Source organism: Dendronephthya gigantea, unplaced genomic scaffold, assembly GCF_004324835.1.
Source record: "Dendronephthya gigantea isolate DGI-Jeju-01 unplaced genomic scaffold, DenGig_1.0 000135F, whole genome shotgun sequence".
NCBI classification, from domain to species: Eukaryota; Metazoa; Cnidaria; class Anthozoa; order Malacalcyonacea; family Nephtheidae; genus Dendronephthya; species Dendronephthya gigantea.
In genome coordinates this window covers 381,706-409,550 of record NW_021163145.1, presented here as the reverse complement: position 1 = coordinate 409,550, position 27,845 = coordinate 381,706, and the positions used below count along the sequence as shown (strand labels likewise).

Genomic DNA, 27,845 nt, shown 5'->3' with positions numbered 1-27,845 from the left:
AATCACACTATTCTTAACCAATCAGATTGCAAGAGCGCTTAAAGCACGTGCTTTGTGATTGCTCAGAATGTTGTCACGCGGTTCAAAAATGTGACAAAAGTCTGTGTTGCCCACCCTCTAGGATAATTTTGACCCCAAAAATCGATTCCTGGCGTAAAATTCGACCAAGGGGTCAGTTTCTTGGCTATTTTTGCCCGAAGTTTTTCGTGAATCTTTTTATTATTGTGAAATGCTTGCCGTGAGCGATGCGATAATACATACCATCATGCAGATTATGAATGTTTATGTAAAAAATCGGCAAAAATCGTCTAAAGGCACTATTTTGAAGCAAAGTATATCAAAATGATCCTAGAAATGTCAACTAAATAGCTGTAACCAGTTTTTGTTTGCGTTTTGGGCAATATTCTAAGGATTAGGCCGCTTTGAGGTATAATATCGAATAATAGCTAAATCGTATGCAATTTAAAGTAAATATCATACCGAATTTGAAACATATAGAACTAGAAAAACATCTATCTACTAAAGACAATGCCCTCTTTTAAATTTCTATTAAAATCGGCCAAGTATTTGCACAGAAAATGCAAGTTAAAGTTAGCCAACCATTTTTAAACGTCATCAGATCAGATGACAAAGATTAAACTCGTCTTAGCCGGTAGGGTCACCCTGGGTGTAGGGCATCCTCTTTAGGAATGAAGGTAATCCTAGAGGTAAGGCAAATATTTTTCATGTAAACACTTTTTTTCTCGATTTATGGTACTTATATGATATCTGAATACGCATATTCTGATTTGACTGACAAAATCACGTCAAAACCTATTATCTTAGATTTAAACGAATGCCAAAAAGATCTCCAATGTCATCCAAATGCTACATGCATCAACACAGTTGGATCTTATAAGTGTGAATGTCTCTCTGGATATACGGGAGATGGTTTCATCAACTGCACTGGTAAGATTATAAACACAGTTGTATATGGATTTAACGTCACGGAACAATAGATAAATTATTAAGTGAAATTAAGTGTAAAATATTTCAGATGTTGACGAATGCGTAACATCTCCACCATGTCATTCCAATGCTACGTGCAATAACACAGATGGATCTTATATTTGCACATGTGATTCTGGATATACTGGTGATGGATTAACTTGCTCTGGTAAGGGAACTGAATTACATGGGTTTTCAGTAGCGTCGTTCTAGATAAAAAGTAAATGCGGAAAAGATCATCCATGTTATTCTAATGATACATGGAATAACGCAGGAAGACCTCAGTCGTCTGTAGAAGCGTATGATTCTGGGTCTAGCGGAGTTCGACTAATTTGAGACATATGCTTTTAGCTTTTAATTGCGTAAAAAACGTTGAAGAAAGTGATTGAAATTCATTCAAACTGAATTTCTAGATGCAAATGAATGTCAAAGAGATTTCCCTTGTCATTCTAACGCCACGTGCAATAACACAGATGGATCTTATATCTGCACATGTGATTCTGGATATACTGGAGATGGATTTAACTGCTCAGGTAGGGCAACGTAAATATTTTAGGGTTTTGTGAAGCACCTTTTAAAGTGTGTAAAAAATACCACTCCATTATAATCGAAAACAAAACAGATTTCCTGTATCTTTTTAACATGAACGGATAGTATATTCGCCGATGCACAAGCAAATTGAAATATACTTAAAATTGGATTGGCTGGCATTGCTAAATAATAGCGGATTTTTTAAACAGGCATTAGTGTAGGCTGATACTACATAAATTATTAAATAATTTGATTTTTTCTATATCACTGGGACCAGCAATAGCACTGACGGGTCTTACCAGTTACCTCATTGAAAAAAAATTGGTAATCCTTAATTTTAGATGTTAACGAATGCGTAACATCTCCCCCATGTCATTCTAAAGCCACGTGCAATAACACAGATGGATCTTATATCTGCACATGTGATTCTGGATATACTGGAGATAGATTTAACTGCTCAGGTAGGGCAACGTAAATATTTTAGGGTTTTGCGAAGCACCTTTAAAAATGTATAAAAAATACCACTCCATTATCATCGAAAATATTTTAGAGTTTTGGGAAGCACGCTTAAAAATGTATAAAAAATATCGCTTCCGATATAATCGAAAACAAAACGGATTTCCTGTACCTTTTCAACATGAATGGATAATATATTCGCATGTGCAAATTAAAATAATTACTCCGGCGTCAGCGACGGAGTTAAAAATTCGCCTCGGTTTTGTTTTGTTGTTTTTTTTGTTCTTTTTTATTTTTCGTCGTCGCAAGTCTGAAATGGCGCGAAACATTCTAGTATTTGAAATGTGTATGTAATCGTATTTATCTATGTCCCAGTCTTATCTCCCAAGAGTTGTGGTGTACAGCTTTGGCTAATTTTCCGATGCGCGATTCGATTTCGCTCGCATGATACGGCAATTCCTCCAAAAGGAACGAATAAACCGTTGTTTTCATGCTGTTTGATTAAGTTTAGATTGAATTGGGGTCAGAATATATTAATACATGTTGATTCTGGTCCTATATTTTAATAATATCACTGCTATTTCGCCGTTTAACAAGATGATGTGGTCATGTATGGGCACGTTGACACGTCGCGTAGTTTGAAGACTTAATAGAGACCTTGAGTTTGACGTTTACGGCAAACGCCAAACCGCTAGCAATGTTTGTGTTTTAACTCCACTGTCTTTATGTGTGCGGCAATTTCGCTAAATTACAAACGTTCTGCATAAAACTTTTGATGTTTAGCAGTAATGTAAGAAAGCAAAAAGACTATTTCTGGTGTATTTAGAAAAGCAGCAAATTTAGCTTTGCCGTATATGTTTCACGTTCGCCGTATAAAATTTAATGCTTGAACGACTGAGAGGGTATGCAATCGTTCAAGCATTAAATTTTATACGGCGAACGTGAAGCACATATACGGCAAAGCTGGGTTTGCTGTTTTTCTAAATACATCAGAAATAGTCTTTTGCTTTCTTACATTACTGCTGAACATCAAAAGTTTTATGCAGAACGTTTGTAATTTAGCGAAATTGCCGCACACTTAAAGACAGTGGAGTTAAAACACAAACATTGCTAGCGGTTTGGCGTTTGCCGTAAACGTCAAACTTAAGGTCTCTAATATAACTATATAAGCGCGAATTCCAAAGGCAAAGTGTAAGACAAAGCGAATGTATCATGCGGTTTATTTACATTTTCGAACAATTGAACTTCTACACTTTTTAAAGTACGATGTGCTTCTGAAAAAATGAAAAAATGCGAATATGAACTGTATTGTTCATGTTCAGAAGCTCTATATTAAAGACTGGCACGTGCTCCGGAGTTAACGCCAGAACAGGCGTCTTGTTACATTTAAAATTAGATTAGCTTGCATTGGTAAATAATAGCGGATTTTCTAAACATGCATTAGTGCAGGCTGATATTACATAAATTATTAAATAATTTGATTTTTTCTACAGGGTGAGTCAGAAAAAAGTCCCCTCTATTGAAATCAAGCCTTTGTTAGAATCTGATTGCCTTAATATTATGATAAACCCAATTGAAAGCAAGACGCTTTATTTGAATGCCTCAACCTAATAACTATGCAATTTACACACTACTGCGTTGATCATGCATTCAAATCAACAAAGGCTTCATTTCAAAAGGGGGGACTTTTTTTGACTCACCCTGTATATCACTGGGACCAGTAATAACACCGACGGGTCTTACCTCATTGAAAAAAAATTGGTAATCCTTAATTTTAGATGTTGACGAATGCGTAACATCTCTCCCATGTCATTCCAATGCCACGTGCAATAACACAGATGGATTTTATATCTGCACATGTTATTCTGGATATATCGGAGATGGATTTAATTGCATTGGTAAGAATATTTAGCTATGCATACATATATTTTTTGTAAGTGAAATATTTGCTGAATATAGCGTAACATTAATTTTAGATGACGACGAATGCCAAAGAGATTCCCTTTGTGATTCAAATGCATCTTGCAACAACACAGAAGGATCATATATTTGCACATGTAATTTCGGATATAGTGGAGTTGGATTTAATTGCACAGGTAGGAATATTTTCAAAATTATTCAACTTAAATTAATTTTGATGGCTGGAAATTTATTGTTAGTTGACAAGCTTCGTCGAAGCAATATAAAGTAAATATAATTATACCAAACGATTATTTCAAATCTGAACAAATTCCAAACAGGTTAACATGTAATTATAAAACAGGCGTTATGCTGTTATAATAAAGATTCGTCACAACGTAGAAAAGCATGATTTTGACTGATAACCTTTTCTACAAACGGCCCTAGGATGTAGTGGAGAAGGATTTGTGTGCACTCGTATGGATATACAAATTAATTAGACTCCCAAAACAATAAAAAATATCGAAGAGATGCAATCTTTAAATGTGTTACAATTTTAGATGTAAACGAATGTCTAACCGAATACACATGTCATTCAAATGCTACGTGCAGCAACACAGATGGATCTTACATCTGCACATGTGATTCTGGATATACTGGAGATGGGTTCAACTGCACTGGTAAACTTGTGTGGATAATTGGTTTTAGTATCTGTAAGAAGCACAGCCTAAAAGTCGGGTAAATTGTTTCAATTTTCTTTCAAGATGTCAACGAATGCCAGACATCTTCCCCATGTCATTCCAATGCAACGTGCAACAACACATACGGGTCTTACATGTGTACTTGTGATTCTGGATATAGTGGGGATGGATTTACATGTACTGGTAAGTTTACAAGAACTAAGTTCATTGTAATCGCTTGGACATTAATTTCGTGAGTATTTTCATTTTTTTCGAAGAATTGCCACAATTGCAAAGCGACGAGTGTAAAAATTACGAATAGCTATGTCATGATGTTATTTCGATATGAATTTTACGAGAAATCCTTGAACTTACATTTTAATACTACATGCATGGGCAGAATTTATTCCATGCCACAACTATATTTCGCGGCAAACTGCAGCGTGTTAGAAACATGAAAGATATCTTTGTATATACGTTAATTCGTGGTGTATTCATTTTGCAGTTGTATTCACTTGCATGGAGTTAAGGCTTAATGTCAGATATTTTTCCGAAGTTATCTTTAAATCTACAAAATAATTTTAAATGTTTGGTGATTTATTTTCGTCTATTTCGACGGCAGAAATTGCTAACTGGATTTAGCTGGAGTTGCCTTTAGTCAAGCGGGCTTTTGCCAAGCAACACAACAAATACTTTATTCCAGCGTTTAATAATTTTACTCTTTATAATGCGCTGTTTACATGATCTCGAGTACCAGGGACACTTTACCGTTCGAGTTACCGTGATGGAGGTGACTCCATGTCAAAATTTTAGCAGCTGAAACGCAGCCAAGTACTAGTGTTTATATTGAAAGTTTAAACTCGCCTTAGCTGGTAGGGTCACCCTGGGTTTAGGGACACCACCTTTAGGAATAAAGATAATCCTAAAAGCAGGGACAATTTTTTCTGTGTATATACGTTTTCCCCGATTTATAGTACTTATATTATATCTGTTTACGCATATTCGGATTCGACTGACAAATCACGTCAAAACCCATTATTTTAGATGTAAACGAATGCCAAAGAGATCCCCAGTGTCATCTAAATGCTACATGCATTAACACAGTTGGATCTTATAACTGTGAGTGTCTCTCTGGATATACGGGAGATGGTTTCACCAACTGTACTGGTAAGATTATAACCACAGTTACATATGGATTTAGCATCAAGGAAAAATATATAAATTATTAAAAGAAATAAAGTATAAAAATATTTTAGATGTGGACGAATGCCGGAGAGATTCTCCATGTCATTCCAATGCTTTGTGTGACAACACAGACGGATCTTACATCTGCAGTTGTAATTCAGGATACAGAGGAAATGGATTTAATTGCACTGGTAAATTGTATAATATTTGAGTATTCAAATACAAAAATATCATTCAATAATTTTAACACTAGATATAATACCAAATCACTAATTTAGTGGAACTTGGGAAAACAGTCAGCAAAACACATTACATCCCTTGGTGTTAGTAAACAAGTGATTTGGTATTATAATTTTGAAAGCATAGCAACGGGCATCAGAGTAAACACTTTAGTCATTCCTCTGATTGGCTTAGATCAGCGGGCGTAACTATATTTCAGCCCGCCATGTGACTTTTTTTAGTTTTTGACATTAGATATATCTAAAAGAAAAATTGCGGAAAAAAAGTCATTGATATTAATTGTGTTGAAAAATCACTGATACACACAGAGAGTTCCTTATATTTATATTATATTTTAAAATCTGGGGATATTTTGGGCTTAACAGTGAAGTGATGCAATATAATCTTGGGCTCCGAAACATTTTCACAGTGGTATTATCTAAAAAATTACAGATATTGATGAATGTTTGAAATATCCATGTGGCTACAATGCAGTATGTACAAACAGTGGTGGATCATACTATTGTCATTGTCAAATTGGGTATAAAGGAAACGGAACAAATTGCACCGGTAAGAACTCTTTCCGTCTTTTTCTGCAGTGATTTTTGAATGAAAAGCAATTCAAATTACTGGGCATAAAAGAAACAGAGCAAACATTTTAACATTGCGAATCTGTATAATTGGTATGTCTCTTGGTTTTAAGTCTCGCCCTTCTCATATATGGATATACATTCGTCCGATTCATCTAATGTTCTGTGATGTTAAATAAAAATCACGGCCGACTCGATAATTGACTTTTTATAATTATAGACATCAACGAATGCACTTCTAACCCTTGTGATGTGAATGCCAACTGCACAAACACAATGGGCTCACATCTCTGTAAATGTCAAATCGGTTATGAAGGAGATGGGACAAGATGTAGAGGTAAACCCGGCTATATCAACATTCATTTTTGAATGCACATCTATCCTTAGTAGGGAATTTGGGTGAGCGATAGCTGTACCAATGCTATATATGGTAATTGAAGGTATCGCAGCAACACTGTATCGTACATATATATCGTACATATGTATAGCCAGTCCAAAATTAGATTAGTCATTAGTCATTATTCATTTTTGAGAAATTGATTATTCTTAAAGTCAATGAACATAAAATATTTGGATACCCGGACTAATTTGTTGACACTGCACAGCAATTAAGCGGGATATGTATGTTGGTTAAATGAAAATATTTTTGAACATCCATAAAAGGGAAAGGTTTTCTTTTTTCTATCTTCTTAAAATGCTTATAGAGATCGTGTCATCCTTTAAAGAAAGATTTACCACAAACCGATAATTAACAATTATAAAATACCACGAACTCGAATCATTATTTCTCTGTTTGACTGATATGAATGAGTGTGCAGATCCAAATGCAAATGCATGTGATTTAAACGCGACCTGCGAGAACACTGTTGGTTCATATCGTTGTGAATGTCAAACTGGATACGAAGGAAATGGGCGAAATTGCACAAGTACAAAAAATGAGCAGGATAAGCTGTAACTTGTACTGTTTTCAGTGCTGCCACTGGAGTTGCATTGGAAAAACTAACCAACATAAACAACATATCTGCTTTCTAGTTATTATCGACACTTTTATAGTTATATTCGCACATCATCCCGTATAAGGTGATTACTTTATTCCTACATTGAACGAGCACGATAGAAATTATTGTGATAAAAGTTATCGCAATAGTTTTAAGGGCGATTAGTGATGAAATTTCGTTCCCCATGCCTCTGAGAACCCCTTGGAGATTAAATGGGGTAGATTTAAAAATGATATTCAGCTTTAGCTACGCAAAAATAACGCTTTCTTTACATTCAGAAATGTTATTTTTTGAAATACGACATTAACGTACTGTCTGCGTATCTAACACATTTTTAGTATTTATATATTTGTTACAGATGTGGATGAATGTGCGCATTTTCCTTGTGGTCCACATTCAAATTGTGTAAATACTGATGGTTCATACTTTTGTGAATGTCACACTGGATATAAAAGGGCCGGCCGGGAGAATTGTACAGGTAAACTTCATGGGTATTTTTTATTTTTTCACATATTTTCTACATAACCATTCATTGTGATTAAAATGTTGCAACAGATCTCGTTATTTGCAGATGTGAACGAATGTGCAGAGAGCCCGTGCAGTATGGATGCAAACTGCACAAATACGGATGGTTCATACTTTTGTAAATGCAAAAGTGGATATAAAGGAAATGGGAAAAATTGTACAGGTAAAAAAGGGGTTCTTTATTTCTGCGATAATCAGAGGTTGTAGTATTTTTTGAGAAAACGTATTTAATATATGTGTATATCATTATACATATCTCACACAAAAAATCTCATAGGTCTGGTTATGAATCAATCGGTTGTTAATCGCTTTTTTTCCCAAAAATATTTTGGAAATTCAAGCGAAAATAGTAGTTTCTTATTTGCTGAAAATAATTAATTACATCTATACTTAAAATGATAACAAAAATCATTACGACGAAGCTGGTTAGTTAGTTCGGATTCGAAAAATTTTCTTTTTGAAAGTTTGGTTTCTGCATCTTCCATCTTCTGCATCTTGAGTTCGTTTTTTTTGCTGCGTGTTTGCTTTGAAGCGTATTTTACTTACGACTGCTTTTTGATCGATTGAGTATTAAAGCCAAGGTGAGTGGGAATTTCCTTTTGAATATTTTAACATAAATTTGAAAGCCAAGGTATTGAAGAAAGCTATAGTGATGATTTTTTTATGTAAAACCTGCAACTGTTTTGTAGGCATATTCGGGGAGATTTAATCGAGCTTCCACGTGTACCAATGCCATGGTAATCAAAGGTATATTGCAGCAACGGTAGCATGACCAGCCCCCAAAAAAATTGGGCGTGACATTCTGCTTTCAAGTCATTATCATTATTCATTTTTGAGAAATTGATTATTCTTCAAGTCAATGAACATAAAATATTTGCATACCTGGAGAAATTTGTCAACACTGCACAGCAATTGAACGGAATATGTATGTTGGTACAATGAAAATACTTTTCAACTTCCATAAAAGGGAAAGCTTCTCTTTTTCCTATCTTCTTAAAATGCTTATAGAGATCGTGTCATCCTTAAAAGAAGATTGACCACAAACCTATAATTAACAATTATATACCACGAACTCGAATCATTATTTCTCTCTTTGACAGATGTGTGTGAATGTGCAAATGCAAATGCAAATGTAAATGTAAATGCAAATGCAAATGCAAATGCAAATGCAAATGCAAATGCAAATGCGTGTGATTTAAATGCAAACTGAAAGAACACAGTCGATACAGATCGTTATGAATGTAAAACTGAATACGCAGGAAATGGGCGACATTGCACAGGTGACAGGTAAAAGTTTCCTCTTTGCGAACTAGCGGGAAAGATTAAGCTGTAAACTTGCACTGTTTTCATTCAGTTTCGCCTTCATAGTCTCCTCAAGAAAACTTATACGGACAGACATAAACAACATATCTGCGACAAATATATTATTTCTAGTTATTAGTATATATTATACAGCACATCATACGTATGGTGGATACACAGCAAAAAATCGTTTTTTTTATTTCAAGAGAAAAAAACTTATTTCAAGAAAATGTTCTTGAAATAAGAAGATTTCTTGTTGGGAGAATAATAAGAACATTTTCTTAATATGAAAACTGAAATAAGAAAAATTTCTTATTAAAGAAAATTATCAAGAAAAATTCATGAAAAAATTCTAAAATTGAAAAATTATTTTCTGAAAATAAGAAATTGCTCCGCAGTAATTTCTTGATTTAAGTAAATTACAATTTCTTGATTTACGAAAACAGCTGTATTCGTCAATAAATTAAGAAAATCGTTCTTATTTTAAGAAAAAAATTCTTGAAAGCGAGATATTTCTCGTTTTAAGAATATTTTTGTCATCAAGAAAATTATATTCTTATTTTGAGAATACTAATTAAATAATAATTAGTATTCTAATAATATAATAATTATATTAAATAAGTAATATTATAATTTTCTAATACGAAATTGTTCTTAGTTCTTTATTTCTACATTGAACGAACACGCTTGAAATTATTGTGATAGAAGTTATCGCAATAGTTAGTTGTGTAAAGTCGATTAGGGATGAGATGTCGTTCCCCAAGCCTCTGAGAACCCTTTGGAGGTCATTTTGGGTATATTTATAAACGATGTTCAGTTGTACATGAAAAATGCTTTGCTTACATTCTGAACTGTCATACTTTTTGGAAATACGACAAACTGTCTCCGAACACATTTTTGGTTCGCTATATATGGTTTTTAAATGAAATAATTATAAACTATAGTCTTCATGTGTGCAGGAATATCCGAAGCATGCGCATTTTTGGGCCGCCCATTGTTATAGCATGCAGAACTACAACTACTGCGCGGTTACTAATTTTCACTATTTTTCAGTTATCTAGGTATCTTGCTCTATGGAAATACTGATTTTGCCTGTATTCATTTATTCATCTCCCAAACACTGTACCAAAGATATATTTTTAATATTGATTTATCATCATACAGATTATTTTTAGCATTTTCATTGTGAGAATGACATTTATATATTTGTTACAGATGTGGTTGAATGTTCCCATTCTCCTTGTGGCTCCAATTCAAATTGTATAAACACTGATGCATCATACCTGTGTATGTCACCCTGGATATGAGAGGACTGGGGAGAATTGTATATAGGTTAATTCGCATTTTTTATTTTTTTCATTACAATTTTGTAGACCATTAATTTTGCGAAAAATATATATTTTCCACATAATCGAAATCGTTGTGATTAAAATATTGCAACGGATTTTTTTTCATTTTGTTCTCTTCAGTACCTAATAGATGAAAAACAAACAAACACAAAAACGAAGCGATGTTCGGTATGTTCGTTTTGTTTATGTTTGCAGGTGTGAACGAATGTGCAGAGAGCCCGTGCAGTATGGATGCAATCTGCACAAATACGAATGGAAAATACCTTTGTAAATGCATATTGGATATAGAGGAAATAGGAGAGATTGTACAGGTAAAATTGGGCTTCTTTATCTCTGCGATAGTCGAAGGTTCTAAGGAATCTTTTTGAAAATTTAATATTTAATAATTATTCGCTAAAGGCGAGGTGATTATGGGGGAGGAGACGAAGTCGAGCGAATTCCACAAGTGAACTGACATAAGAACTGCATTTGTTCGCTTATCTCTTCGTAAGAAACCGTCCACAAAACGGCTATTCTCCATTTTGCAATTAATTTTCGGTTATATTATATTCACCTGACCTGAAGGTGAATATAACAGCATAATGCGTCATATTTGAATGTAGGATTTGTAGAATCAGAATGTAGGATTTGTTATTTTCACTGGTGCAAAAATACTATATAAAAATAAAAGTGTATTTCATTATACATTTAAAAATCTTATGAATCTACGGTCTTCTTATAAAGGATTTGATAGCTGTTTTTCCAAAAAACGTTTGGAACTTCAATCGAAAATTGTAGTTTCTTATTTTCCGAAAATAATTAATTACTTGAAATTATAACAAATGTCATAACTATACGAGGCTGGTTAGTTAATTCGGAGTTATATATTAATTCGGATATTAATGATATATATTTTCACTAAGAAAGTGCTCTTCGCTGTAAAATTTAGGAATTTCAAGAACTTCAGCAAGAGAGAGTAAATTGTTTCACTTATGCTTCAAATGTGCCTTATTGTTGAAGTTTGTTCATTTCAAAAAGCTATAGGGTGTTTTTTTATTGTTTTTCGTTCCGAGCATTAGACAATTCAGCTAAAGCGTCGTGGTCAACAATGAAGCTTTGGCCACTTGCACTTTGGCCACTTGCAAGCATAGGGCGCGTGACATATTCAACCAAGATCCGTCAATATAGAATATAGATCAGTTATTATAATGTCGGCAAAATACTGTTTCCCATTTGCAGAAATCCCGCGTAAGATGGATTCTAAAAATTTTTTCAAAGGTATATAAGGTTCAGCCTGCGCCTGACGAAGAGCCTGACGCAAAGAGCCTGATTTCATTTATCCCATTATTCCTTTCGAGCGTAGACCACGAGGGAAATTTGAATACTTTGCGAAGCAACGTATAACGCATATAAAGAATTATTGTTTTTTGATTGCGAATGTGGCAATTGTGAATTGTATCTTGCTATTTACTCTACATATTGTCGATAAAGATATGGAAGTGTAGGATATGAGAAAATAGACTCTTTATCTGCGAAAATTTGCGGTATTTTATGAGGTGGGTTGATGTTTCATAAATGTAAATATGCCAACATACGGAGTTAACATATTCAGGTTTTCTTTCATCTTGCGATGATTTGGGCCATGATTTTACGTGTTATTATATGTTTTGAATAGTTAATTGATAGGCTATTCTATTAAATATCTCTTCTTAGCTTTTGAAGAAGCCTGTATAGCAGGGCAGATAAGCAATAACTTAAAATTCCTCAGATTAGCTATTAAAATTATGGTCTAGAATTCCTCAGTGGAGCTAAAATAGTTTTGGATTTTCTCAGTAGGGGTTTGAATATTTAAATAGAATAGTCCAATGTTGTGATGTATATAATTAAGAAGCAGCAATATGACAGTGTTTCTGATGTCTTTGTTTGAAATATAGCATAACAACTGCCTTGTTGTTTCCTCCTAAGTACCTTCTTTTGATGAGTAAGTTAATTGTCTCCTGATGATGGTCTTTGGGTTGAAGGCTCAAGGAAATGTTTTTGTCCATTTTAGGCAATTTTTATACCACTGTGGCTTTCATATTTAATAATAATACAGTGCTCCCCTGCCAGGAGGCAAGAGCTCAATTTCAAAGGAGTAAATGTTTCAGATTTATACCAAATTCTGGGGGGTTAATGTAACAAAGGGTGTACTTAAATTGTGCATTAGAGTCTGCCTATCATTAAAATTACCACAAAGCTATATATATTGCCTTCAGGCTTCAGATACATAAATCCATATATATTCTGTTAGGGATAATTTGTTGATTTTCGTGTTAACATTAATTGATTTCTATATGGATAAAGCTTCTTTATATTGTTCGATTTCATCAAAAGCATTTTCATGATGAATTGATTGGAATTGTGAATGATCATTAATGGAGGTAGAAAAGGAGGGTAGAATGGGTTGAGAGATTTGATAATATTTAACATTGCACTCAAGCAAATTCAGGAAGTGTCTATTACTATTATTTGTCATTAATTAACAATTATATATACCATAAGTTTAAATCATTATTTCTCTCTTTGACAGATATGGATGAATGTGCAGATGCAAATGCGAATACATGTGATTTAAACGCAAACTGCAAGGATCAACAGTGTTGTTTCATATTGTTGTGAATGTAAAGCTGGATACGAAGGAAATGGGTGACATTTCACAGGTATAAGTTTCCTCCTCTGGAACAAGCAGGGAAGATTAATCGGTAAACACTTGCACTGTTTTCATATACAGTTCCAGAAATTGAATGTCATTTCCCAAGCCCTGAGAACCGAGATCATTTTGAGTGGATTTAAAAAGGATGTTTAGTTGTAGGAAAAAAAATGCTTAGCTGCATTCTGAACATTATGTTCTTTTTTTTGAAATACGACAAACTGTCTGCGAACAAATTTTTGGCTCGCTTGGTTTTTAAATGAAATAATTATAAACAATAGTAAAACCAGCCTATAGTATAGTCTTCATGTGTTCAGGGATAACCAAATCATGCAAAATTTATGCATTTCTTGGGCCGAATGTGCCCATTTATTATTCTCCCAAACGTTATATCACAAGGTTTTTTATTGCTGAGTAAATTATCATACAGATTATTTTTACTATTTTAATTGTGAGAATGATATCATATATTTGTTATGCAGATGTGGATGAATTTGCCCTCTCTCCTTGTGGTTCCAATTCAAATTGAAAATCAACTATAAAATAGCTCACACACACACATATATATATATATATATATATATATATATATATATATATATATATATATACACCCATTTGCAAAAACGTTAGCCGCAGATAGATAGATAGATAGATACTCGAAGGCTAATTAGAATTGCATATCATTACATTAGCATGGGATTTCTATAATATTACACAACATATGCAATTCTAATTAGATTTCAAGTATCTATCTATCTATATATATTTATCGTATTTGTTTTAAAAATCGCGTTCATACGAATATACATGCAGGTGAACATAATGGATGACACGTTTCTTTGCACCCTCTCTTGTGCAAATATCCCAAGAAATTCGAGCTTGCTTGTCACCAGAGCACATAGAATATTTAAAAAATTGGAGTGGATTTTTAAAATAATTAACAAAAAGTAAAATAATATTAATAGGTGATAATATATAATCATTGATAACACAATAATTAATAATAATAATATAATATCGGTCTGGTTGCGGTTCGATTGCGGTTGACCAATAAAAACCGCAGACGAGCGCAAAGAAAAAAATACGATCGCTGTTGCCGTTCGCTTCCGAACGGAATGTTATGAACTTCTGAGAACGACAACACTATAATCAAATAAAAAACATCTAAAGAAATGTCTGTCAGACCGAGTTAGACCGAGGTTCAAGCTCCGTCTCACCCTGGTTTTACCTCGGTCTGACCTCGGTTCAACCGCGATCAGACCGAGGTTTGACCTTAGATTAACCGCGGTTTTTGTTAGGTTATTTCTGGACAGTACTAGTATTGCAGACAATGGAGTTTTCTATGTTGCAGATATCGATGAATGCGTTTTCAGCCCTTGTGATGTGAATGCCAACTGCAGAAACACAATTCGTTCACACTTGTGTGAGTGTCATACTGCTTATGAGAAAAATGGGAGAAGATGTACAGGTAAAACCGAATTTGATTCGTGGCCATTGGCGTCGGCCAGTTGCTCTCGTGTGCGGGCGACTTTTCCGGCGACTTTGGTCATTCTACGATGGCAGTGCAAAATGAATTGGTGGCTGAGGGCATATTGAATGTTTACTTTAGTTCACTACGCATGCGCTGTTAAAGTGCTTATATCACTTGTGGGATCTTTACGGATTTGAATAGAGCTTGAAAAATTAGTTTATAAGTTCTACAACCTTTTTTGATGTAATTAAATAGTTTCGAAAATACGTCGGTTGGGGGGAATGTAAACAAAAAGGGTTTCAGTGGCGATATAGTTTGCGCTTTTCAAGAAGAAAATGTGGGAACGGTGCGTTGTGTATGGCTGTAGCAACTGGGCGAGTTTTTCTCAAAATATTTTACGTTATTGGAAGATCGAAGTAAAATTACAATTGATTATATTATGTTTGACAAGAACTCGGTTCCTGAGTTCTAGGCCCCCGAGCACGACGTAAATTTAGGCAAATCGTCATGTTTGGATGTAAATATTTCCGAAACTATATTTAACTATATCAAAAAAGGTTGTAGAACTTATAAACTAATTTTTCAAATTTCAAGCTCTATTCAAATCCGTAAAGATCCCACAAGTGGCACTTTAAGACGAATAGCTTTCATTTGGTCACAGTTTATAGAATATACCTCATGTAAATTCTATTAACTGTGACTAAATGAAAGCTATGTTATTGTCAAGGTTTATGAAAAAATGGTTCCTTTCTCGTCACGTATCTATTGTATTTTAGCCAAATTTACCAATAGCTTTCGTCTTGCTAAGCTCCCCAACCTTTTGAAAAATATATGAATTAAAAGATTGCTATTGGTTTATCTGTGCATTATACAATAGACATGTGATAAGCGAGCAATTATTTGCATTAATCTACCTCAACTTAGTTAATGAGTTGTTTTGCAGTTTTTTGTGGTCTCCAAACCATGTATATTCTATTAACTGTGATTTAATTATCCATGCCTGAGCTACCCGAGCTGAAATCTCAACCTTTACCGGGTAAAACTAGCCCCGGGGATTAAATTTTGTCACGTAATCGTTTCAATTAAACCAGGCCTGAAGTTATTCGAAAATGCGTATATAGTAGTGCCATTTACGCGCGTGACTGAAAACAAAACGCGAATTTATTATTTGCGGCCTTTTTTGAACCTAGGGCTGAAGTTCTCAGCCCTGTAGATTAAATTATTCATGTAACCGAAAAAAAATTCATCCCGGTCAACAGGGTTATATTCCACCTCAGGGTTAAAAATCACCCATGTAATCGGCCCTTAGCTTGGCTTAAGACATCATACGTTTAGCAAAATATTCCTCCTTACGATGTAGATATTACATAGCTCAGGTGATGAAGCATGTTTCTTGATAAAACGTTGTCTTTAACATACTGTATATTTGCTTATAATCTGATCTATTATCTATACCATAAAATTTGCAAAACGACCACCAGTCCAAGAGGTTGTGTTCACTTTATGCCACGAAAACACATTAATTCCAACCGCTATATTTATCATAGACAGTATGCAGACGTTATAGTTATTATTCCTTATGCGTGGTAGCTAATTCTTAAACTATGACTTGGAATTGAACCGGGAACTAAAAACCCAGAGTAATTATAAAAAAATGTGGAAATGTGTGAAACAAGGGTTCTTTAACAGAGTATGATTATGCTTGAGCAGCGGGATGTCTTAAACACCTCTGTTCCTGCTTAGTGCATGACGGACATTAATAATACAGCTTGTATCTTGAACGACGGCAATGAACGAGCCTGGTCGAATATATCGGCACTGTCATTAATTTCTCAAGTTATCACGAGGAATATTTTTTTGTTTTGAACCAATATTAAATGAACATGGTGTTATACATCAGTCGCCAGTAAAATATATCCATGAATATCAAAATAGTGTCTAGTATTCTGCCATAGTGTCTAGTATTCTGCCATGTCATTGCCAGAAACCAAATCTACGACGCGGACGTGAAGTAATTTTCTCGAATTTCCACAGTTTCTTAACAGGGATGAAAATTATGGACTCCCTTTGATAAATAAAGTCAAAGCCGTATGTGAAACAAATGAATACTGGTTTCTTCACACTGGTAGCAATTTTCATGTAATGTCCGCGTCGCGATCGTAGATTTGGTGCATCTTAAACTCGCTAATCATGTGAAAATTAACATTCTAGCTATTTCCGTCGAAATTTGCAACATTGTCAAATTATAGCCGTGTCGGTTTTTCTAGTAAATTGTATAATACAAAGTACTAAAACTATAATATAAAATATAACTCATGTCGGTTAAAAAGAAATCGGTTGTAATTTGCCTCGATTGCTAGTTGCGGAGCAAGCTACTCCAAATATTTTGGGGTGGATTTTTAAAATTTTTATTAGTATTCTTCCTGCATTTGCAAGCCAAAGTTTTATAACGTCGAATACCAGGGTATAAACCCGTACCAGCAAAACATTACCCGAGGAACTTCGATATGCTTTTCTTTACAAGAAACTACCAGGGTAAATTGTATAAATATTGAATGATTTTCTCAATTTTTTCAAAATTCAAGAATGCCAAATATAATTTATAGCGCAGCGAATGAAAGATATTTGAACAAAAATGCAAATTATTTTGTGAAATCAGCATATTCCATGACCGTGATTTCTAGCTGTGAATAATATTTCAAAAATGATTGCAATGGTTTGGCGCGAAATTCCTCATATTTGAATTTTCTCTGAGCTAACATACTGTCTTCAGTCTGAAATATTGCTTGAATGGACTATAAATTACCAGGTATGAATATTTTACAACATTATCGAATGTTTTAACTGCACATGCAAAGCAATTCAGAGGGAGCTTTACTTTAAACCCTGCAGCTAATTCATACAGAAGTTGACTGCCTTTTTTCCCACTCTAGAAACCAGGGGTGACTTTAGAATTATTCTTTCTTTTACTATCCTTCTACCTTCCTCTCCTCATCTTCAGGCGAGCACGCGGGGGTGCTTGGGGTGGTTTTCACAAAGTTAGCGCCTGACAGAAAATGATTTCAAAATGTAAACATCCAAATGAATTATACAACATAATACAATACAATAATTTTATAATAAAGTTACCATGAGTTAAATTAAGGTTTTTACAGGTTTTTAAAAATGTTCTAGGTTGATTAATGTTAAGAGTTTCGTATTACAAATTATATCCGATAAACAAAACCACCCGCGCACGCTCGCGTTTTTACATCTATGCAATAGTTGAATTTAACGTTATATATTTTACTACTAAAGCGCCTGGTACGAGGCTGGTTTCGAAGCGGTTGAGTTATCATCACGTGTAACCACAACTCGCGCGAACAACGCAACGAAAATAATTTGAACCGTTGCCAAAATGTTGCGTTGCTTGCGCTAGAAAAAAAACTCGCACGTGTCACTTGACCGTAAGCAGCGATTTAAATATTTGAGTATTTCTTCAGCAATATAGCGATGAAACTGTATTCCCCATGCTATAAGCAGATGTAAATAAAACGATATATTTGAATTCGAGGTTTTTGAATCACACTAAGATGCTAGTAATCTGTCTTTTGAAATTCTTTTGGACATGCACCGCTCTGGCCTTTTTTACTGTTTTAAAGAAAAGTAATAATAGTAGAACTCTGACTGCGAAATTTCGTTTCTTGGCGGATTTGTTAACGACGATGCTGGTGATATTAATTTTATTGATTAGCTATATAAATCTTTGGTAAATCTGTGCTAGGTAGTATGAGCTAGCTTGAATTCCAGCTTTTTTATGGCTATACGTCAAAATAATTGCGTTTCCGTGGCGCGAGGCCAGTTTAAATAGAGCAGAGTGAGGATTGGTGTTTATAGTCATAATTTTTTTATGTCGAATTTTGTTGTAATTTGTTGTTATGTGAAATCCGACAAAGGGGGGGGGGGGATCCAGGGTAAGCCAAGGTAAACCGCCTCGTTTCCACGTAGTCAGATACAAGCTTCACAGCCGTGACCGGAAATTTTTAGTTGGTTGGGAATATTTTTCTAATTAGCTGTACAAGGATTACTTGTAGTTTATGTGTGCGTACTTAATTACCCATAGAAGATACGTTGAATGAAACAGCCCTAACAACCAAAAAGTTGGTTGGATAAACATGTGTTTACGTAAATACCGGCGTGGCCTTATTGTGCATGTCAGGGCGAATTACCTCAATAAAACAAATTCTGTAACAGTTAATTAAGTTTTTAGCACAAATAATAATAAAACAAATCCCTTTTAACAGCTGGCATGCACTTTCTCCCGTGCATGCACTTATGTCGTTTAGAGGAATACAGTCCGTACTAAATATTATTATTCTTGGATCATCTGTAAGGACATCGCTCTTACGCCAGGTGAGCTGCACAACTAACTCTGATCGTTTTTATGTACGTAGAAATATTTGTGATCGTTGGACCTGATGGCGGATCGATGGATTCTCTTCAGCCTCCTGTTTATTTTTGGTAAGTAACCCAATACAATTCGTGACAATTTCCAATTTTTTTAAGGTAGGTAGCTATGTTGCTCGCACATGCTAATAGTTTCGGGTCGTATACAATTTAATTGCACATTGAATGAAAAACTTGACATATGTTTTCACATCATCTGCGTTTTTTGGTTGGGCGAAGAACCTTGAAATGAGGTTGTCGCCTATTTATTTTGTGGATTGTTCTAAAATAAAATGTAACAAACTAAAGAAATGCAATTTATGTACTGGCAGTACATTATTAAATTTAATCGTTTATTCTTTCAGTAAAACAATCTATTGCAAAAAAATGTGATTCTTGTTTTTTTTTTTATTACGTCATAGCTACTATTATTGGCCGGACTTATACTAGAGACAAATCACCCGTCTGGACGAATGATCCGTCTGTCTGAGTATGAACACACGACAAACTAACTAGACGAATGTGATGTGACATGAATATGTCAGACGAAACAAAATCGCGCGTTTAGAAAGTGCACGGGAATTGGGAAATGTCGTGAAAAGGGTGCACAAGAGCCGTGTTATGATGAATTTTTCGTAGTTCTCTGTTCTTTACCCCGTATTTATACTAACAGACGAATGATGCGTCAAGACGAACTACACATTCAAATTAGTCTAAATCGATGAACTATGCGCAAATTCGTGTTGACGGATGATCCATGTGTTTGCACGTGTTCACACAAAGACGAACGAGAAGACGAAGATATATCTGCTTTGCCGAGTTCGTCCGGATGGATGATCTGTGTGTTTGCCGTCTTTACACACAGACGAACTGGAACTTTCGCTTAATTGCCCAAGTTCGTCTGGAAGGATGATTCGTCGCTAGTAGAAATCGGGCCATTCAATCACCTAACTCAAAGATATGATATTCCACATTCATTCATTTTTTTTATAGCAATACTAACCTGGCGGATTGATGCAGTAATTGAAGATTGGGAGGAGAGGTTTCAGGTGGAACAATCGTGGGATGTTACGAACCTTAAAGGTAAGAATCATTCTTGTTTTTTTATCTATGACTGGATATGCCCTGTAGTTGAAATATTACGTTGTCTTTTCTTAAAAATTATTGTAAGAGAAGGCTGTTAATGAAGTAAATAAGGGCTGTTTTCAAATGAGTGAATTTTTTTTCGCTCGAAGCGGAACTTTTCATTGTTTGCGCGCTTTCATGCATATCTCATGTGAGAAAAACGATGAAGAATTCCGCCTAGTGGAAAACAGATATAAACAGTATGAGGAGAAATTGATGAAACATAAGTTACAACAGAATGTAAAAATACGGTTGTATCTCTAGTGAGGCGATATAAAATTCAGAGATATGAAGACAATAAAAGGATTATTATTTAAATCACAAGAGTTATTGGTAATGGTTTATTACATGCACTGAATAGCTATTAAGCTAAAATAGTTTAAAAAAGTTATAAGATTCTATACATATTTTATCGTTATTGTATGAAATTAAAAGATTATAAAAGTTTGTAAGTTTACGATAAAAGGTTGAAAATTAAAAAAATTCTACATTATTTACAATCGATAATATGCAGTATCATTACGAAGATGCTAAAAATTGGGCCACTAATGGTTCCTCTTGTGCTCTAAGTGTTTATCATCAAATCCTCCAAACTAGAATCATATTTTTGGATGGGATAAAAAGGCGGACTATGTTACGTATATTGCTTCCAGAAGGTTTGCAGTATCAGTCAAACGATTTTCACAGCATAGCATATTCGTAATGGTGATAAGTATTAAGTAATGTAAGCCATGGCTGTGTAAAAAAGGTTTTAAAAAAGAGATCGAAGTGAGATTGCCACAATTTTTTTAATTAGATGTAAATCAAGAGGACGAATCAAGTGATCAGTTGTTTGCACTTCGTGAACAACCGGTGACAAAACTCTGCGTGAGAAAGGAGACTGTGGAGGCCTCACAAAGTGGAAGTTCCAATGGAAGTGGAAATACCAATGGAACTGGAAGTGGTAGTGCCAGTGGAAGCACGCCAGGTATGGGCGGAGCCGAAATTTTTCATAGTGTATTTGCAGGAATATTGAAATGATTAACAGAGATAAAATAATTAATTACCGCATCTCCTGGAGTAAGGTAAAAGTTGAGGAGGTTGTAATCGTTCTTTTATTCTTTGCTTTTTTAAGCCTAATTTAACATAAATTGTATGTGGTTACACAAAGGCGGTTTGCGAGATTGATTATTATAGTGATAAGCAAGTTTATTCGAACATGATTTTACTCTATCATACCCAATAGACGTTAAAGCGAAATCTCATTCTTTAGATTTTGTTAATGTTTTTGTGTCTGAATTTTTTCAAAAGGGTAAACGTCATTTTACGCTAATCTTTCTACCCCCATCAAAAAGTTCATGCTCACCCCAGGAATTCTTGCGTATTTGGCTTGCGTTAGATGGCGTCACACTGTCGAAAAGTTACAGACGCAAAATACAATTAAGAGTTAACGGTTTTCCACTAGGCGGAATTTTTAAACCGAAAAATATTTTCCGTCTGATATTCTTTTCAATTGTAAGAATTCGACCATAGCAGATTCCCTTCACCCGTCAGAATTGAAAAGAGAATCAGCGTGTTGTCATAGTTTGCATTAAACTATGCATGCTATGGCCATGGTCAGAAAGAATTTGTTCATTTTCCCATGCTTCAACATTAATAATAGATAATTCAGAATGATTCAGAACTTCAGGGTGTAAAGTTGTTGTGGTTGTTGCTTTAGTATAATTCTGGATTATTATTACTTTAAACAAATCAAACGCTGCAATACTCCCAGATATCAGGGATCTAGCTAATACAAAGTTTTGTTGTCGTAATTTCAAGAAGCGAACATTTTTCAGATACAGATAACGTCGTATACGTTTGTGATTGTCCAGATGGGTATAAAGCAAATGGATCAAATTGCACAGGCAAGGGTTGATAATTTGCATTTTTGCAATTGGCGTATTTTCAGATCGATTTTTATAGGAATTAAAACAAAAATAAATTATTGTAAGTTACACATTTGGGAATTTCCCATTCCGGGTATTTCCGAGTTAAACGAAAAATACACTAAATTAATTGATGTTTTACCCAAAAATTACTTCAACTGTTGCAGATATCAATGAATGCATGCAATCGCCTTGTGGTGCCAACGCCAACTGTACAAACATACAAGGTTCATTCTCATGCGAATGCCGAGTAGGGTATGAAGGAAATGGGACAAATTGCATAGGTAAGAAAGTTTAATTTTATTTTACCGAAAAAATACTTTTAGAACCAGTGTCATTGAATTGATTAGTCGCCGGAACAACCGCCGGCATTGCCATTAAATCTAAAAATCCAAAAGAATCACATCTGGTGGGTTGTAAAAAATTAATGTTCTCTGCAAATTTGTAACTATGAAATATCATCTATATTGTATTCAGGTATTTTTAATTCAAAATTGTTATGAGGAAATTTTGACAAATGCGGGATCACTCACGTGCTGGGGCCGGTTGTTCGAAAGGCGTTTAGCTCAAACGGTGGATATGAACCAAAGTTTAAAAACACTCTTATACGTCTTGTGAATGACTGAAACTGAATCCTATGCATTAAATTTGTTCTTATATTAAAAATTAAACTTTTATACATCGAAATATTTCAGCACAGTTGTTCAATAAAATTAATACTGATAATTTTGTTTCCATTTTGAACTTATCAACCGTTTAAGCAACATTGCGCGTATAGATCATTGCGCGAATACAGATCATTGCCCCGATCATTGCGTGACTATAGAGGAGGACACATGTAAACTAAGCCTTGCGGAATGAAAAAATAAAAATGCTACGACTGCCACTTCAGATGTTGACGAATGCCAAACATCTCCTCCATGTCATTCCAATGCTACGTGCGGTAACACAGATGGATCTTATATTATGGGCGCGTTGACACGTCGTAGTTTGCACAGGATTGAAGATTGTGCTTCTGAATTTCGCGATCGAACATTTGGGTTCGCAAGGCATCTAAATGCGAATATGAACGGTATTGTTTATGTTCAAAAGCTCTATATATTAAAGACTGGCACGTGCGCCGGAGTTAACGCCAGAACAGGAGTCTTGTTTTATTTGATAACTATTTAATATACGATGATAATAACTATTTAAGATACGATGTGCTTCTGAATTTCGCGATCGAACATTTAGGTTCGCAAGGCATCTAAATGCGAATATGAATGGTATTATTTATGTTCAGAAGCTCTATATTAAAGACTGGCACGTGCGCCGGAGTTAACGCCAGAACAGGAGTCTTGTTTTATTTAATAACTATTTAATTACTATTGTATTTTTCAAAACCAGCTTTTGCCAGAGTCAAAAATATTATTTTTGAAACTGAACTATTATTTGTAGATATAGACGTCGCAATTATTGACGACAAGAATTTGTAAATTTTACATCATAATTACAAATACAGGAATTATTATTCATTACTACATAATTATACAATCTCCGTTTTAATTGTTTAGCAGCCTGCTTTGGTAGCAAACTACTAATTCCTTGTGTCTGTAATTATTACGTGAAATTTACAAATAATTCCTTGTATTCTGTAATTATGTCGTCATATTTGCAAATAATAGTTTCTGCAATTGTTGACGCCACGTTTTGAAGAAATCAATAATAATAATAATTATGAAATCAAATATTTATCACCACTCTTTGATCACTATTTCAGTTAGTTGAGTTGAATAATAAAATAAGGTATTGAATTCGGTTTTCACGTGATACTAGGAATTGTCAACGCCTCGGTTGCATTCATTGGCGTAACTACAGGGTGTATAAAAAAAAGTAGACAATTTTGAAATGTTTAGAAAACTATAAGTTTATCAAAATATCTCATAGATTTGTGCTAGTATGGGTACTTTGGCATCTTCAGGTCATTCTAACACTAAAAACAAACAGAAAAATTAACCTCGAAAAATGGAAGAGCGGTTTGTGGAAGCATCATTTTGAATGGCTTGTGCGAACATGAATGAGAGGTTTAGAATCCAATTTGAATTCAAGGGCTGAACGTTTGGGTATTTGTTTACAAAGAATCGAAATTTCAGAAATTTTGATGAAAATTAAGTCAGCCGCGCAACTGCGTAGACGTGGGCTTTTTTCCGTTTAACTCGCAGCTTGAGTAACTTTTTTCACAACACCATTGTTAGCTTAATCACCCGAGCAATCACTCATGCATGAAATCATTCGTGCATGAAAAAAGTTACTCAAACTGCGAGTTAAACGGAAAAAAGCCCACGTCTACGCAGTTGCGCGGCTGACTTAATTTTCATCAAAATTTCTGAAATTTCGATTCTTTGTAAACAATTACCCAAACGTTCAGCCCTTGAATTCAAATTGGATTTTAAACTTCTCATTCATGTTTGCACAAGCCATTCAAAATGATGCTTACACAAACCGCTCTTCCATTTTTCGAGGTTAATTTTTCTGTTTGTTTTTAGTGTTAGAATGACCTGAAGATGGTAAAGTACCCATACTAGCATAAATCTATGACATATTTTGATAAGTTTATAGTTTTCTTAACATTTCAAAATTGTCTACTTTTTTTGATACACCCTGTAGAACGATATTTGGGGAGGGAGTGTTTATTCATATATTCAGTTTCGCTCGACTGATTTCTTTTGTAAGTGCAATACCGCTTAGAATAAAATCCGTTTGGCTTGAGTAAACACCCCCCTGATAATATAATAGAATTTCAATTCAACAAATTTTATCGATTAATAAATAGCGATTTTTATTCCCTATCGGCAACAGTGTAATAACGACTCCCAAGATTTGAGCATTAATCGGACCGCCTTAGCCAATAAAATTGCATTATTTGCCAATGATTGCAAATAATATGCAAACAAATAATAGAAAATTGACTGCTGTTTCAGAAATTGACGAATGCCAATCTCCCTCATGTCATTCCAATGCTACGTGCAATAACACAGATGGATCTTATATTTGCACATGTAATTCTGGATATACTGGAAACGGATTTAACTGCACAGGTTAGACTACAGAAATAATATTTTTACCAGATCTTTGAGAAGAAATTGGTAAATAGAAATATCATTTCAGATATAAACGAATGCCAAACTGATTTTCCATGCTATACCAATGCTACGTGCAATAACACAGATGGATCTTATATCTGCACGTGTGATTCTGGATATACTGGAGATGGATTTAACTGCACAGGTAGGGCTACGTGAAAATTAATTTTATGAAGTCTTTGAGAAGAACGTAAATGCAAAATAATCTTTCTAAAATTTCCACGTCAGATGTCGACGAATGCCAAGGATCCCCCCTTATTTGGCCATGTCATTCCAATTCTACGTGCAGTAACGCAGATGGGTCTTATATCTGTACATGTGATTCTGGATATAGTGGTGATGGCATTAACTGCACAGGTACGACAATGTAATTAATTCAATTTACTGAATTTTTTTTAAGAAACTAGTTAAATATAAAAGCATGTTTACTGGAACGAATTTTTCAGATGTTGACGAATGCCTAACATCTCCACCATGTCATTCCAATGCTACGTGCAATAACACAGATGGATCTTACTCTTGCACATGTGATTCTGGATATACTGGAGATGGATTTAACTGCACAGGTAGGACAACGTAAACAATTTAATTTACTATATGTTTCGGGAGGATTCTGTGGAAATATAAAAAAGTTTATCGAAACTAAGTACCTTGAAAAATTTAATTACTAAAACTGCCATTTCAGATGTTGACGAATGCCAAACATCTCCCCCTTGCCATTCCAATGCTACGTGCAATAACACAGACGGGTCTTATATCTGCACATGTGATTCTGGATATACTGGAGATGGATTTAACTGCACAGGTTAGACAACGTTATATCAATTGGAAATATAAAATCCTTTCCTGAGACTATACAATTTCAGATATTGACGAATGCGTAACATCTGCCCCGTGTCATTCCAATGCTACGTGCAATAACACAGATGGATCTTATATCTGCACATGTGATTCTGGATATACTGGAGATGGATTTTCCTGCATAGGTAAGAAAACGTTGTTAATTTAATCTACTAAATCGTTTGAAAAAAACCAGTGAACATTTTACAATGTTTACTCAAACGGACATTTCAGATGTTGACGAATTCCAAATATCTCCCCCATAACACCGAAGGATCTTATATTATACAAATAATGAATGTTTATGAGTGCAATGGTAAAAATGGTAAAAATGTATAGTACAATTGCACTCTGGAGAGTGCAATGGAACGCTTTCCATTGCACTCTTGGGAAATGAGACTTTCTATTCAATATCACGTGATCGTCATCAACCAATTAAACGCTCTAAATTTAATGGGGTATTATACAATAGCACCTATCATTCTGGCTATAGTGGAGATGGATTCAAGAATTAATATATTGTACGAAAAATTTTTTTTTACATAGTAGTTATTTCAAGTCCATTCTGTGAAAATAGAAAAGGTTTCCTGAAATTACCATTTCAGATATTGGCGAATGCCAGATATCTTCTCCTTGTCATTCCAATGCTACGTGCAGTAACACAGATGGATCTTATATTTGCACATGTGATTTTGGATATATTGGAGATGGATTTAACTGCACAGGTGAGACAGCGGAATTGTTTTTTACCAGGTATTTGAAAATAAAACAATAAATAAAATGTGTAAATTGCCAAATCTACCATTTAGATGTTGACGAATGCGTAACATCTCCCCCATGTCATTCCAATGCTATGTGCAATAACACAGATGGATCTTATATTTGCACATGTGATTTTGGATATACTGGAGATGGAATTAATTGCACAGGTAAGAAAAGTAGATATTTTTTTCCCGAAATTTGAGCAGTGAAACAGTAAATGGAATTATGAAAGTAGTAAAAAATACCATTTCAGATGTTGACGAATGCCAAACATCACCCTCGTGTCATTCGAATGCTACGTGCAATAACACAGATGGATCTTATATTTGCACATGTGATTCTGGATATACAGGAGATGGATTTAACTGCACAGGTAAACAGCGTAAACAATTTAATCTCCTATAATATGTTTCGAAAGGACCAGTGAAATTTAAAAACGTTTGTCCAAACTACCTTTTCAGATATTAACGAATGCCAAATATCCTTTCCTTGTCACCCTGACGCAACCTGCATTAACACAGATGGGTCTTATATCTGCAGATGTGATTCTGGATATAGTGGAGACGGATTTAACTGCACAGGTAAGAACGTAGTTAACTTAATTTACTGAATGTTTTGAAAGAAACCGATGAAATTATAAGTATGTATACTCGAATGGACATTTTAGATGTTGACAAATGCCAAACATCTCCCCCATGTCATTTCAATGCTACGTGCAAAAACACAGATGGGTCTTATATCTGTACATGTTATTCTGGATATAGTGGCAACGGCTTTTACTGCACAGGTAGAACGAAGTAA

General features: G+C 34.6%; 2 protein-coding genes across 2 annotated transcripts in view; both read left to right on the top strand.

Moving 5' to 3' along the window:
* The window catches only part of LOC114536412 (adhesion G protein-coupled receptor E2-like), a gene marked incomplete at its 5' end in the record, with an annotated part of 24,808 nt that extends 13,719 nt beyond the window's left edge, over nt 1-11,089 (top strand). Inside the window, 8 exons of the mRNA XM_028557769.1 lie at nt 4,638-4,757; nt 5,598-5,720; nt 5,810-5,929; nt 6,411-6,527; nt 6,768-6,884; nt 7,904-8,023; nt 8,117-8,233; nt 10,917-11,089. Coding sequence (XP_028413570.1) covers nt 4,638-4,757; nt 5,598-5,720; nt 5,810-5,929; nt 6,411-6,527; nt 6,768-6,884; nt 7,904-8,023; nt 8,117-8,233; nt 10,917-11,089 — 1,007 coding nt within the window. The remainder of the gene's footprint in view (nt 1-4,637; nt 4,758-5,597; nt 5,721-5,809; nt 5,930-6,410; nt 6,528-6,767; nt 6,885-7,903; nt 8,024-8,116; nt 8,234-10,916) is intronic.
* LOC114536411 (adhesion G protein-coupled receptor E2-like) lies at nt 10,959-27,845 on the top strand. Its single transcript, XM_028557768.1, has 15 exons — nt 10,959-11,032; nt 13,270-13,399; nt 14,744-14,860; nt 19,297-19,363; nt 20,282-20,371; nt 21,210-21,380; nt 25,281-25,397; nt 25,671-25,799; nt 25,889-26,008; nt 26,128-26,216; nt 26,860-26,938; nt 27,092-27,168; nt 27,298-27,343; nt 27,506-27,625; nt 27,712-27,845. Exons 4-15 carry the CDS (start codon nt 19,321-19,323, stop codon nt 27,843-27,845), a joined length of 1,215 nt encoding a protein of 404 aa, XP_028413569.1. The 5' UTR covers nt 10,959-11,032; nt 13,270-13,399; nt 14,744-14,860; nt 19,297-19,320.

Bases quoted from the DNA above. Each gene is read 5' to 3' on its own strand.
- LOC114536411 (XM_028557768.1), top strand. From the start codon at position 19,321: ATGGCGGATCGATGGATTCTCTTCAGCCTCCTGTTTATTTTTG. The intron at 20,372-21,209 runs GTAAGAATCATT...TTTTTTAATTAG, and splicing joins GGATGTTACGAACCTTAAAG to ATGTAAATCAAGAGGACGAA. The intron at 27,344-27,505 runs GTGCAATAACAC...CTACCTTTTCAG, and splicing joins TCGTGTCATTCGAATGCTAC to ATATTAACGAATGCCAAATA.